Below are 14,304 nucleotides of genomic sequence, written 5' to 3'. Positions count from 1 at the left end.
ACAAACGTCTGCCTAACAGGATGAAGTGCCTTAAGTTTTAAATAGGACCCAGGACACGCTGGAGGGACTATGTCTCTCGGTTGGCCTGGGAACGCCTCGGCCTTTCCCCGGAGGAGCTGGAGGAAGTGTCTGGAGAGAGGGAAGTCTGGGCATCTTTGCTTAGACTGCTGCCCCCGCAACCCGGTCCCGGATAAGCGGAGGAAAATGGATGGATGGACTAAAGTAGACAGTCAACAGCAACCATGCCATCTCTTCTAAGTGCCTGAACCAGCTGCTACATATCTTCTTCCAGATGTGAAATGCATGCATGCTGTGGCTTTTGCCTTCCACCACATGTCCAGTAAGTGCATGCATTTATTGTGCACACATACACAATATACTGTAATTACCAGCAGAATGAAAGTACAGGAAACATTTACAGAGAGAACTATAGAAATAAATGTTCTAGATGGAGAGAGAAATCTGAAAACTGAAGTGATACTGCTAGAAAATATTGGACAAAATAGTATCGACACTGTTTAAATAAAAATGACAAATTTAGTGGGCTCTTCAGTGGTCCAGTTTTGCACTCCATAAAAACATAAAAAGAGAAATCAGAACTGAAGCAGATGCCAAGATATCCTGACTTTTAGTCCCTGTGAGCGAAAGCTTTTTGTTTTCAAAGCCAAAACTGACCTGTTATTTTCTCAGACTTTACTAATCTAACAGGTCTCACATGCTGAGTAATACTCAAGATGAGTTCAATGATCGTAATGTGCAAAACTGGTGGGAAGCCTCTTTAAGTAATGCCACGCTAAGTTACATTTCACTGAAAAAGTAAAGAGGCCTTGTGCTTGTCCTAACAACTGAAACTGCAGGTGTTTTGCTCCACTCAAACAGCAGCTTCCAAAAATGTTTGTATAACTAAAACTACATTCTAACACCTAAGGTGGCATCACTTACCTGCACATGGAGTGCTTGTCATTGTTCAGCATAGGCATGTGGTTGCAATGGTGGTTTTCTGTGGCCCATGTCTGACCAGCGGTACAGCAGCTCAGCAGCAGGCCCTCAGCAGAGACACCCAGACCTACAGCCCAGAGATGTGCAGCTATGTACATATCATTATATACAAGACTGAATAAAAGCAGTTCTGGAGGAAATCTTGCACAGCTACACTGTATGGAACAGGGAAAAGCTGGAGCAGTGCAGTGAATACATTAAGCAGCCAGAGCTACACTAATACACTACACCTCAAAGGCACCTTTATGATTTCTACAGCTGATTAAACAGGTGTAGTCATGTTACCAGAATACAGCAGACCTCTTTATGATTGCAAACTTCTTCCGCACTTTTGGTGAAAATTGTGTAAGTGCTGTAAGTGTGACAGAGTGTTGCAGCCCTGGCCTCACATCTGTCTGACCTTTTCTCAGTGTGTATTTATGCAAGTCACTATATCCAGATGCCCGTCTGGGATTGGTTCCTGAAGTGTACCTGTTCCTTGGCATGCCTCCCTCTGTGACTGGACCGACACATTATGTATTCAATATATTGAAAGGTGGTTGTAATACTTTGTCAACCCCATTTATATACATGAGGAATAAAAGTACTAAACTTTGTGAGGTTAGAATTAATGGCAAATCTGTTAAATTGGATTGTATTAGACTTTACAGGTGCAACTAATAATGTGCAGAGTAAGCAAAGTATTTAGAAATATAGGATTATACAAAGATGTGGTTAGTCAGACACAGGTAAAAACCTTTAAGGAGATAATATTATATTCACTGACAAAATAGATTAAGCTACACCATGAAAGTAATACTGGGTAGCTAATGAAGCTGATGTTCCCTAGTTTTATGAATGGATCTGTGAATCCAATTAGCTACCATTATAAGTTGTCATTTCAGTCATTCAGTGAACGAACACCAAAATAAAAATCCAGTAACAGTTCCCCTGTAAAATCACCCCTACTCTGCCATGCATTTATTCAGAGGCAAAACATTTCAATGTCATCAGCTCGGGGAAATGAGCATAAAACGTGTATAACCAAGAGCCCATTAAATCCCCATAATTGAATGAATGCATTTTATATTTGACAGTGATTGGTGACATTCTACTGCGCCGCAGGTCCCCACAGAGGCTGAAAGCCCCCTACCCACTGCTGAGTGTGTAACGGCGAGCCTGGCTGCTATGTGTGGAGCTCAGTTGGTAGATGAACACACTGTGAGCCAAGCTGCTGCTGCTGTAGCACCAAGAGCCTGTCAGCCTCCCCATCGCCTCGACATCACACCCAAAGCCGCCTCACCCTGCTGCTCTTATCCACATATTAACATGAATGCTTGAGCATACACACACACATACACACACCACACTTCACTCTGTGCCCTTTGAAGAAAAGCAAGTGACAAAGAGCTTTTGTTTTTCAACTCAATAAACCTTCGCTGGCTTATTTACACAGTACTGAAAATTTGCATATTCTTCATATTCACACTGTGGTGAAATAAAGTTCTGTTTTAGAACTCTGAGGACATGAACCCAATTTATATCAACCAAAAAAACTGTAAATACAAACAATATTTTACTAACTTTCACTGTGTTCTGAGGCATAATGCACCCAGTCATGAGTATGGTTATGCTATACAAACACCACAGAGCTAGCTAAACTCTACTTTGTACGTTTCTGATGGACTATGAAGCCTGATGTTTGTAGTTATAAATTGCTCCAAATTGTGTATTACTTCCTTGATGTAATATAGGATCCACAGTATTCACTTTGAGCTATGATACATCTAAACTATGCTAATCCTGCTGATCCGATACTGTAGAGTGTACATGCAGATACAAAAGAGAACTATACAGCGAGGAATGCCTTAAATAGCTCAGCTTTAAGCTTCACTTTGAAACACTTGGCTGCACTCAATTCCAGTCCTAACTCTTAAGGCTTGGTAACAATAAATAAATAAAATTATTTCAAGCAAATTCTGTCTGCTACTTATTGTGCATAATTTATTAAAATAGTTTAAAACTGATTGAAGAAGATGCTGGAAAGTTCTTACTTTGCCCCCAAAAGACTGGTATTTCAATCTGTATAACACTACTACTAGATTTAATGTCCTTGTTGAGAACATTAAAGAGCTTTTCCTCTCAAACAGTAAAATATGTGGCATCTGTTTCTAATCCCAAACAAGTAATAAAGTGATGTTATGTTTCCTTTCATAACTACAGCAGCTCAGGATAAATAAATAAATACAATAGACAAAGACTGCAAACACATCATCTGCTGGTTTACTCCTCACAGACCTGCTGAGTGTATCCAACAAAGTGAAAACATCATCTCTAGGTTTCTACAAAGGAAAAACAAACTGTGGCTGCACAGACTTCAAGGTTTTTCACACTAAATGGGAAAGATGGAAGCCGTGCGATCTCCCACTGTTAGGTGAAGTATGTTCCAGGAGTGCTTGCCAAAGGCCAAACATGAGGTTCAGCTGGAAGGTCAGATGCATGATAAGGAGCCAATGGCCTGCTTTTCTGTGTTTTCTGACTTGTCTACAATGTTACAACAATGGATTATCTTTTTAAACGTGACTGAAAGCCCAAAAAATCTAGATGTACCTATGTTCTAGTACTTGTAGGCAGAAGCAACTTGGTTTATACAAGTCTCTCAAACTCTCGCTCACGAGATTTTTTTTGGCCAGTTTAAGGATTTTCTTGAAAGGTCATTATCTCCAGGCAGTTGCATGTTCATGTGAGCTTGCCTGACATCCACTGGTGCCATTGTAAAAGCAGAATTTTTTGACTGCGCACGATTTTGTGGATATATTCTACCACCTGCTGCTGCACTGTGACCAGAGGATGTGGAGAAAAATGTGTTTTTGTTTATGCGTTGTCCTGGCTTCCTTACCGGTCTTGTGTCAAAATGTGTTCCCCCATCGAGATGTGTTTCCCCTGTTCAAAACTTGGTTTTATGTAGTACCTCCCTTAATGGTGGTGGTTATGATGATGTTAGGATTCTGCCAGTCGTCACTTGCTCGTCTCCAAATGGTTCAGAATGCGGCTGCCTGTCTTTTGGTTGGAGTGCGTAAAAGGGAGCACATAACCCCTATTTTGGCATCCCTTCACTGGCTCCCGGTGTCCTTTAGGATTCATTTTAAGATTCTTTTATTTGTTTTTAAGTCTTTAAATGGTCTTGCACCATCGTACCTTGTTGAGCTTTTGTCTCCCTATAGTTCCTCTCGGTGCCTCAGATCAGCTGACCAGCTTCTGCTGGGGGTACCAAGGGTTAGGTGTAAATTTAGAGGGGACAGAGCGTTTTCTGTTGTGGCTCCTAAGTTATGGAATGCACTGTCTCTTTATATTAGGCAGGCCCCCTCGTTGGCCACTTTTAAAATTTATTTGAAGACTCATTTGTATGCCTTGGCATTTGATATGGTGTGAGACTCTGTTCAGGTTCTGGTTTTGGATAGTACTTTGTGCTATTTTGATTTTGTTATTTATTTTATTGTTGTTTTATTCTGTTTTTTTTTACTGTAGTTGTTTATATGTTTACATGTTTTAAATGAAATCTTATGTTAAGCACTTTATTTGACTCTGGCTGTGCTAAAGTGCTCTATAAATAAAGCTGAGTTGAGTTGAGTTGAGTTGAGATTCAGGAACACATCTCGATGGGGAAACAGATTTTGACACAACACCGGCAGCAGGAGTTGTGCAACCACTAAGGTCGGATCTGAATATCTCACACATTTCACATAAACGTTCCTATTATTATGGCTGATATATTCACATTAATATGGTCAAGGAAGGGTTTCCACATTTTGTTAAAACTAAAAGTACATTAAACAAGTCAAAATATCCAATGGAATATGTTCCATTATTATCTTATACCACCCAGATATTGTGGGTGTCTTAAACAAAATCCACTGGAGTAATATATTTGTCCTTCCACAGAATGATAGGACACTTGTTCGTTTCCTATATTATGCATTGGTAATATGCTTATTAGGGGAGATCAAGAACAAGAAATACCGGGTCTAATTGTATTGCAATTCCTAACATACTCTATATTTCACACAGAGCAGCTTCCCAGTCACAGTCAGGCGATAAGTGCACTCTTTGTAGTATTTTAAATTGTAATGCCCAAGTCTGATTGCAAATTGTTTCATATATATACACACAGTCATGTTTTTATCTGCTTTTTTGTGTTGTTGCATTGCAAACAAAAGAAATAAACATGAGGATACCAAAGAATTTGTGACTGCAACAATTTTCTGGGAGATGTGGTGTGTTATCTGACAGAAATACAGGGGTGTCAATATTTTTGGCCATGAGTGCACACCATAAGGGTCCCATTTTCAAAAAGGTCCCTAAAAGAAGAAATACCCGTTGGGTCCCAATGTTTGAAGTCTAAAGTACCTCGTTAAAAAAAAAAAAAAAAAAATCAGGGTTATTCACTATTGAAGTAAGACTGGAAGTCAGTCTAGAGCTTCCATCAGTATTTTGCACTGCTCTCCAAACCCTGACTGTGTTAAGTGTTTTAGGGTTACTGCAATTTTTAAAAAATGTTTTCAGATCTTTTAAGCAAAGCAGATTCAAAAGTGGGCACCAAGACAATGAAGTTTCAATACTGAACCAAACTGAGGAAGTGTTATAAACTCAGCCATGTACAACAAGCAGAATGGCACTTGATACTTTTTAAGATGTGGAAGATCCAGCCCTCCCACACTGCTGTGGAGTTATAAAGTAATTATTTTTATAAGTGGCCTTTTCTTATGTCAAAGTAAATAACTAACCCATTCGTTTATCCTTTGAATTACCTTCTAAGTAAACAGAATAGGAATCCTTCTCAGTGGATGAAGGAAGCATTCACTTTACCTAACCAGGATACAGGGAGAGAACTCCATCATTCCAAATCCTGTTTGGCTTCAGCAAGTATTGGATGAAGATTAGCTATGAATAGCTGATAAAATTCAGGTGTGATGAATACACCCAGATACTCAAATCCCTGATGAGAACACTTAAAAGGAAAGGGGGTAGAACAGCTTAGCCCCTGAGGCCTACTGCCTAAGAGCATAGCTTCTGATTTGGAAAAACTAATTTTATATCCAGAAAAAATACTGAATTGAGTAATGACACATATTAAAAAATGAACAGATAGAGCAGGATTGGTCAGGAATAAGAGAATATTGTCAGCATATATATAAAGTCATTTTATGAGATCTTTAACCCACAATAGTAACACATATTGCTGGATCACAGTGAGATGCTTTAGTTAGCAGCTCAATGGCCAGAAAAAATATTAGAGGGGACAGACAACCCTGTCTACTTCCTCTCAGAATTTTAAAATTACCTTATCTGACCCCATTAGTTACAACTGCCACAGTGAATGGTTATAAAGAACCCCCAGCCATTTAATAAGATTAATTCCCAAGCAAAATCAATTCCGCTGGCAAAAGACATTTTTTTTCCATTGGTCATATTCTCCTTGTTGCGCGTGTTCATGTGAGCTTGCCTGACATCCACCGGTGCCATTCTAAAAGCAGGATTTTTTTGACTGCATGTCCGGGAATGTTCCTGTATAGGGGACTCGCTGTTTTACCTTACCAGTTCTAACCTACAAGCAGCCGGCCAGTGAAGCCCCCTGGGGCGGTGAATGATCAGCACAGTACCTGTTTGTTTTGACTGCTTGAGGCCAGTGAGTCTGCCCCATGTGATGTGTTCTACATCCCGATGTACTGTACCTTTCAATGGTCAGATATACACCGATATACTGACATACTGTATAGATCACATTATATTTCAATATTAACAACAATATTACATTAGGCTATCCAGAAAAAACAACCACTTATTACTGACCAGTCTGAGCACACTTACACAAAACAGATAGTATTTACAGGATTTATTCTTCATTTAAAAACAGTGATATATTTCAGAGTTTCCCTGATTTTACATACTGTAGATGCACTATTGAATGCTTTTATAACTCTAGATCCAGTGATTGTGAATAATGTCAAAGGAGCTGTATTCAATGGACAAAATGACAAATGTAGTGAATAGCTCTTGAGGAAAGTGAATACTATGCACAACTGCACCTGAATGTGACATTTCAAAATATGTGAATACTTGTTTGTTTTGTAAAATATCAGCTCTTACAAAATCTCTATGTATTTTCACCTGGTCAGTGTTCAAGTCAGAAGCCAGCCCATAATTATTATTTTAACTATTGTAATTATTGTTGGCTGTTTAAGGTTAATAGTAAAAGCCTCACAATGCTGACATACAGTATATTATAAACTTGGAAAGTTGACATGTCAATTCAACATGTTAGCAAACAGTTGGCTATTTAATAACCCTCAGTGCAATATCTGTAAATATACATTGTACAGATTATCCAGACTCATACAGGTCTCTAGTTTTAAGTACTCTATTTTTATTCCTATTTATCTAATTTCAATGAACATTCCTTTGTTTGTCTGCATTGTTTACTGTCTGTTTATACTGTTTATTCTGCATTGTTTGCACTGTTTGTTGCTGTCAATGTTGCTGTTAATACTGCTTATTTTGTTATACCACACAGCCTTATGCTGGTTTACTGTTTACTTGCCCCTTGCATGGGGCTATGTACATGCACATTGAGAGCTGATTCGAAGATTCCTTGTGTGTCCGACACACCTGGCCAATAAAGCTGATTCTGATTCTATTTATACATCACTACATTACACATCATCAGTATTTATTTAAAGATGCATTTCTCGCTATCTGTCAGATTAAAGTGCTGGAAACCATTCTTAAAATGCAAGATGTCAGTTTCACTGCACAATTTGTGTTGTAAGTGTTCAAAACAATAGCTTAGGAAATAATTCTGGGGAAAATGAAAAACATTTAAAAAGTGACTGAAACACCACCGAGGGGGATAAATATCTCCGGCTCAACACCAGTCAGTCAGAACTGATGAAGCCTCTTGGATGAAAGGTGAAATGTCTTCGACCTAGAACTCTAAGTCCATTTGATTTTTTTCTAAGTTTTTTTCAGCATTTAAAAAGTGGTACAAAAATTTTGCATTGGCAACTTTAATGCAAAACATTTCAAAAGAGTGTTTTCACTGACCATTCAGACTCCATACTGGTCAAAATGCAGGTGTAGAATAACAATTGAGAACTAGAGGTACAGACTGTTGTTGAATACCCAGCATTCAAGCTGAACCAGACAGAGCAACACTGTCTCCAACACATTTTCTGAGAAGAAAAACTCCCTACATTCCTGTTGAGCTTTCACAGAAGTAAAACATGATGGATTCTATCTTTCCTGCCTGTGAGTCCTTTCCGTTTCAACGTGTTTATTTGCAACTCCCATATGAATAGACTAACGAGGTGCTCAGTTCACTCAGGGAGGGCCTTTTTACTTTCTAATAACATGAGCAGGCCAGAAGGGGTAATGGTTTAGAACAATGCAAGGATGCTAACTGCTTCGGCTCCCACTGCTCCGACACAGTCACAAGCTTTTCTCATCCTGCAACACATAGTGACAGCCATTCATCAATATGACTCCTAAACCAATAAAAGAGGCAGAGCAGAACTGACTTACTGTAGCTCCCTCTGCAGAACACCATGAGGAAGTTAAAAAAAATCTTTTTTTTTTTTTTGTAGAAACATCTCCCAAAACTTATTTTAACGGGGAGAGTTGCTGTCAAAGGCTCCTGTGACCCACAGACCCACCAAAAACAGCCTGGCAGCAGTGCAGAGATATTCCCTTCTAAAAGTTTCTGAACAGGATGCAATTCTAATCAATCAGAAAAGGCCATCATCAGGGTTGGGAGCTCATGGCTGTCATTCAGTATGTGAACCTGCATTGGCTCTATTGACATGGGTGCAGGCTAGCGAGCTACTGAATTCAGTGTTAGCTGAACACCTGCTCATGCATGTACCTTCACCTCATGCACAAGCAGATCCGTTTCCTCTGTGGAAAACCTTACTAATGTCCGACCTGGCAAGTCCGACAGTATGCTAGCAATCCACCAAATGTTAAAACTCACGTCTCTTAAAGGGGATGTGAGGTTACACACTGATTGCATAATTGCATGTTATGCCCAAAACACACCCATGATTTAATCAGGAGACCAAGTCCAGCCTTTCTGCTACTTGTATGAGCACTTGAACCATTTTTCCTTGTCGTCAAATTACTGACATGAACGTGGACATTGTGAATCCTCAAAATGGGGCCCTTAGGATCACAGTGTTCTCCTGCATCACGTAGAAAACTGGTTAGGCCATAGGGGCTTCAGATTTGTTATTGTAGTACCCATCCAGAAGAAACTTTTAATTGCAGTGTTCGCCAAGGGTCCACTCCTGCATCACTTTTGTTTTCAACTTACATAATCGGTCATAAAATTGTTTAGTGTTACATGGATGACATGCAGCTCTACTGTATGCCCCATTTCATTCTAATGACACTAACAATTTAACCAATCTTGTCTGTCTTGCTGATAATGAATGCTGGATGTCCAACAAAAAAAAATCTGTTTCCATTCTCTTTGGACCCAAAAAATGGTCTAGCCATTTTAGTGCCAAACTAGGTTGCTTGACAAAAAATATCAAGATAGCTCTCCATAATCTTGGTGCAATTTTGGATGAAGGTCTTTGTTTGGCTGAACAAGTAAAGAAGACTGTCCACTCACACCTTTTTCCAATCAGGACATTTTATAAATTTAGGTCATTTTTCTGTCCCCTGTGGAGTTGCACAAACCTGTATATGATTTATTTTTTTTCTCATTTGGAAACGTAGTGCACTCTACTCAGGCAGAATGCCCTCCTCCAACTCTGCATCTTTCAGAATGCAGCTATTGACATTAAAACTGGCACCAAAAATATGAACACATTACATACTATATGTGCTAGCCAGTTTATCACTGGCTCTTTAAATTTCATAGTCATTTTAAATGCTAATTTATCACTTTTAAAGCAATAACTGGCAATTCTCCAAATTATATTAAGAATTTAATGATCCCTTACTGTATGTGCCTGTGCATCCCCTTCGATCAGTGGACAGTGCTCTGCTTGTTATTCCCCAGTCTTGCTTGGTGACAAAATGTGGCCTAGCTTTTACAGTTAGAGCACCCTGACTGAGGAATAATTAAGACAGCAGCACCCCACCACTGAAGATCCATGAAAAGGATGTGTGTGGCCTTTTTTTTAAACAAAAGGCACCAGGCCCAAATGGTGTGACCCCCTCCTGTCTGAAAGCTTGTGCTGATCAGCTGGCTCCCATCTTCACACAGATCTTCAACAGATCACTGGAGCTGTGTGAAGTCCTCTCCTGGTTCAAACACTCCACCATCATCCTGGTTCCCAAGAAACCATCCATCAGTGGACTGAATGACTACAGACCTGTTACTCTGACATCTATAGTTATGAAGTCCTTTAAGAGACCAACACCTCAACTCCCCAGGGACCTATGCATGGGTCGGCCCTCTTTGTGGACTTCAGCTCAGTGTTCAACACCATCATCCTGGACATCATCCACTCTAAACTGAGGTTCACACCTCACTGTGCCCGCCCACACTTGTCAGTGGATTACTAGCTTTCTGACAGAGAGAAAGCAGCAAGTGAGGCTGGGGGAAACCACATCCAGCTCCCAAACAGTCAGCACAGGTGCCCCTGAGGGATGTATGCTCTCCTCACTGCTGTTCTCCCTATACACAAACGACTGCACCTCAGAGGACCCCTCTGTTAAACTCTTAAAGTTTGCAGACAACACAACAGTCATCGGCCTCATTAAGGACAGTGACGAGCCAGCCTACAGACAGAAGGTTGAACAGCTGGTCCTGTGGTGTGGTCGTAACAACCTGGAGCTGAACATGCTCAAAACAGTGGAGATGACAGTGGACTTCAGGAAGAGCCCCCCTCACCATACTTGGCAGCACTGTATCAGCAGTGGAGTCCTTTAAGTTCCTGGACTCCACTATCTCCCAGGACCTGAAATTGATGTCCAACATCAGCACCATCATCAAGAAGGCACAGCAGAGGATGTACTTTCTGCACCAGCTCAGGAAGTTCAACAGGAAGTTCTGTTACATGTCACTGTGTGCCAAGACAACCAGGCACAGAGACATTTTCTTTCCACTGTGCCATCACTCTGATGAACACTTAGCCTGTGACTCTATAACAGAATGACAACCCTCAGTACAATACCTTGTAAATATACTTTTGCATATATTTATCAGAAAAACTGCATCTAAACTGTGTGCATATAATGTATATTTCAATATTTACAAGTACTTTATATTTATTTTTTATTTTCCTAATGTACATTCTTTTTCCTTGTTTGCACATTCTCTTTCTTTTTTGTTCTCTCAGTCTTGTTTGTTTTATCTTGTTGCCTTACAGAAGAACATTGTACATACAGTGCACATTGAGAGCCACTGTACCAATAAAGCTGATTCTGATTCTAAGGGTTTTATTTCTAAGGGTTTTGTCAGCCTTATATTCTGCCCTCTATTTAAAGCTTTTAATTTCCTGATGATGATTGATCACTTTGATTGCATGTGAAATTGCCTTTGCCCTTTTTATATTTACAATATCTTTTCTCTGTAAAACACTTTGCAACATAGTTAAAAAAGTAAAGATTAATTATATATATATATATCATTCAGGAGACCAGAGATGAGATGATCTTAATGAACCAGGCATATTTCAACGCCCACTTCTACCCCAGTCTGCTAAAGTTGCAGTGCTGCCAGTCACACTGTTGCTAATTAATGTTCATTCTGTGACTAACTTAATGACAAAATTAAACTTGAGTTCAAGCACTCCTTTAGTGTTCTCTCAGTTTTAGTTTCATTAAGGACTGGATAGGCATTAATGAATACATTCATACTAACAATGTGAGACAAGCTGCTTGTTACACAGACAATTATGACAATTAGCGGTTTGATTCCCAACTTATCCAGTCCACATGTTGAAGTGTCCTTGAGCAAGACACTGAACCACCAGTTGGTCCCAGTGATGTCACCGGTGTATGAATGTGTCAGGTCCGCTCGGCGGCCGCTGCCTTTCTTCCGCCTTTCTCTCCTCTGTTCTCTCGACCTGTGGGATTCGCACCTTAGCTGTGTTGCATTCGTAATTCGCGATTCATTTGTCGATGCACACAGCTGGGGTGCATCCCGCTGATTGACTCCCTTATTTATACCTCTGGTAGACGCTCCGCCGTCGCTGGAGCATTTACTTACCTAACTACTGCAACGTGCATACCCCGTATCGGCCCTGTAGCCGTGGTATGTATTTATACATCATTGTGTCTTCCATGCTGACAGTTCCTGTGCTGTGGATCACATTATGTACACTGGTTATGTGTTTTTTCGTGTTAGATGTCATTTTGACAGTTCCTGTGCTGTGGACCTCTTTGTTTGTTTGTTTGTTTTTTGTCCATGAGGTTAGCCAGATGTTACTTTTTATCCCAGCTGACAGTTCCTGTGCTGTGGAAATCCGTTTTGTTCGCCTATCCCCTTGGTTAGCCTGTCTTTTCACCTGTCCGTCCTCATCCTTCTGCTCTCCTGATTCCTGCCGTCAGTTTGTCTGTTTACCTGTTCGTCTTGGTCTCCTCCACCATCTCTGCCCTGCTTTACTGTTTTATGTACATGGACTATCATACGTGTTTTGTTTTGTTACTCTGTCCTACATTGTGTTTTCCCCCATTAAACCACCTTTTTTCCACTAGCACCTGGGTCTGCAAATTGAGTCCTACCTCTGTTCTCCCTCACCCTCCTGGTGAGGGGGACTAAACCTTAACAGAATGTGTGAGTGCTTGGGAGTGCGAAAGGGTGAATGGCCAAATAGTGTGAAAGTGTTTTGAGAATAATTTAGTTTTGGCTTGAAAGCATTTTTACATTTAAAAACATTTCACTCTCCCTGTATTACCTTACAATAGCTGCATCCTGCACAAATAGCCATTGCTGTATTGTTGTCTCAGGTGGATCTTCTGTATGTTTACAATCACCTGGTGAGCAACCATGACCAACAGCCTTGTTTTGCTACACTTTCATAAGGTCAGCCCATGGACTGTTGAATTTGCGACCACTATACAGTAAAAGTATCATCTAAATTTTTTCCCTGCCTTTCTTCTCATCTAGCAATGGAAAAATAATGGCCTGTTGGCTTGAAAGACTATGTGGTATCAGAAAAAAAAGGCTTGTACTGTACAGCACTGCATCTTGTTTCTGCCTTCCTCGGGGGCAAAGCTACAAATACACAAAGCTAAATCGGATATGGACTGCTATTAACCTTGCATTCTTATTAACATTTTTTTTTTTAATTGAATTTTGTGCTTCCGCTGCCCATCTCATATTTGGACAAAAGCCGCAGCAGACATTTCTCATGAAGCAGGTTCAGCTGGGCCCAGGGATGTTCCTGTTAAAAGGCTGCTATTGATGGGGCTGATTGCTAGACAAAAAAAAAGGCTGAGTGGGGGTCGGAGGCATGATGGCCACACTGGGCAAGTCAGTATGTATAATATCTACACTGGTGCACAAGGCAAAACATACTAGTCACACAATTACGCCTCCAAAATTGTGACATGTCAACAATTTTCTGGAAGCAAAAACAAAAGTAAATTTAGGAAAAACTGGGTTACTGTTAGAACAAGACCCTGGCTTTGGTTAAAACACTCTCATATGAAAAAAACACTAAATTAGTGTCATGGGACACAATCTCTGCTTAGCTGCAAGAAAGTCAGGTGTTGGACCATCCATCCACCCCAACCACAACTTCAACAGACACAAAATGCTACTTTCCCAAGACACACTTCAGTTGGTGGCAATAATGCATCATTTTGTTGTTTGCCAACCACCATAAAACACCAAGAAGAAGAACACAAAGCAGGACACGGGGCTGCAATACAAAAATGTTGGCATGTCACAGTTTTACTGCTGTTATTATGACATTACTATATTTTATACTGTGGACCAATGTGGCTATTGTACATTTTCACCTGATGCTGTATTGCATTGGTCATTGCCATACATCCATCCATCCATTTTCCTCCGCTTATCCGGGACCGGGTCGCGGGGCAGCAGTCTAAGCAAAGATGCCCAGACTTCCCCCTCTCCAGACACTTCCTCCAGCTCCTCCAGGGGAATGCCAAGGCGTTCCCAGGCCAGCCGAGAGACATAGTCCCTCCAGCATGTCCTGGGTCTTCCCCGGGGCCTCCTCCTGGTGGGACATGCCCGGAACACCTCCCTAGGAAGGCGCCCAGGAGGCATCTGAAACAGATGCCCGATCCACCTCAGCTGGCTCCTCTCGATGTGGAGGAGCAGCGGTTCTACTCTGAGCTCCTCCCGGG

General features: G+C 40.7%; 1 protein-coding gene across 3 annotated transcripts in view; it reads right to left on the bottom strand.

Annotated features, from left to right (window-relative positions):
• The window catches only part of fbln2 (fibulin 2), a 90,433-nt gene that overhangs the window by 42,168 nt on the left and 33,961 nt on the right, over positions 1–14,304 (bottom strand). For all 3 annotated transcript variants that reach the window (XR_002276434.1, XM_020618264.1, XM_020618265.1), the window contains exon 3: positions 943–1,066. Coding sequence is in view for 2 of the 3 variants with exons in the window: in XM_020618264.1 (XP_020473920.1) it covers positions 943–1,066 (124 nt within the window). In the remaining variant the exon portion in view is untranslated. The remainder of the gene's footprint in view (positions 1–942; positions 1,067–14,304) is intronic.

The sequence above is a fragment of the Monopterus albus genome, unplaced genomic scaffold, assembly GCF_001952655.1.
Source record: "Monopterus albus unplaced genomic scaffold, M_albus_1.0 scaffold203.1, whole genome shotgun sequence".
Lineage (NCBI taxonomy): Eukaryota > Metazoa > Chordata > Actinopteri > Synbranchiformes > Synbranchidae > Monopterus > Monopterus albus.
The sequence above is the reverse complement of the archived record's forward strand: the minus strand, read 5'-3'. Positions and strand labels throughout refer to the sequence as shown.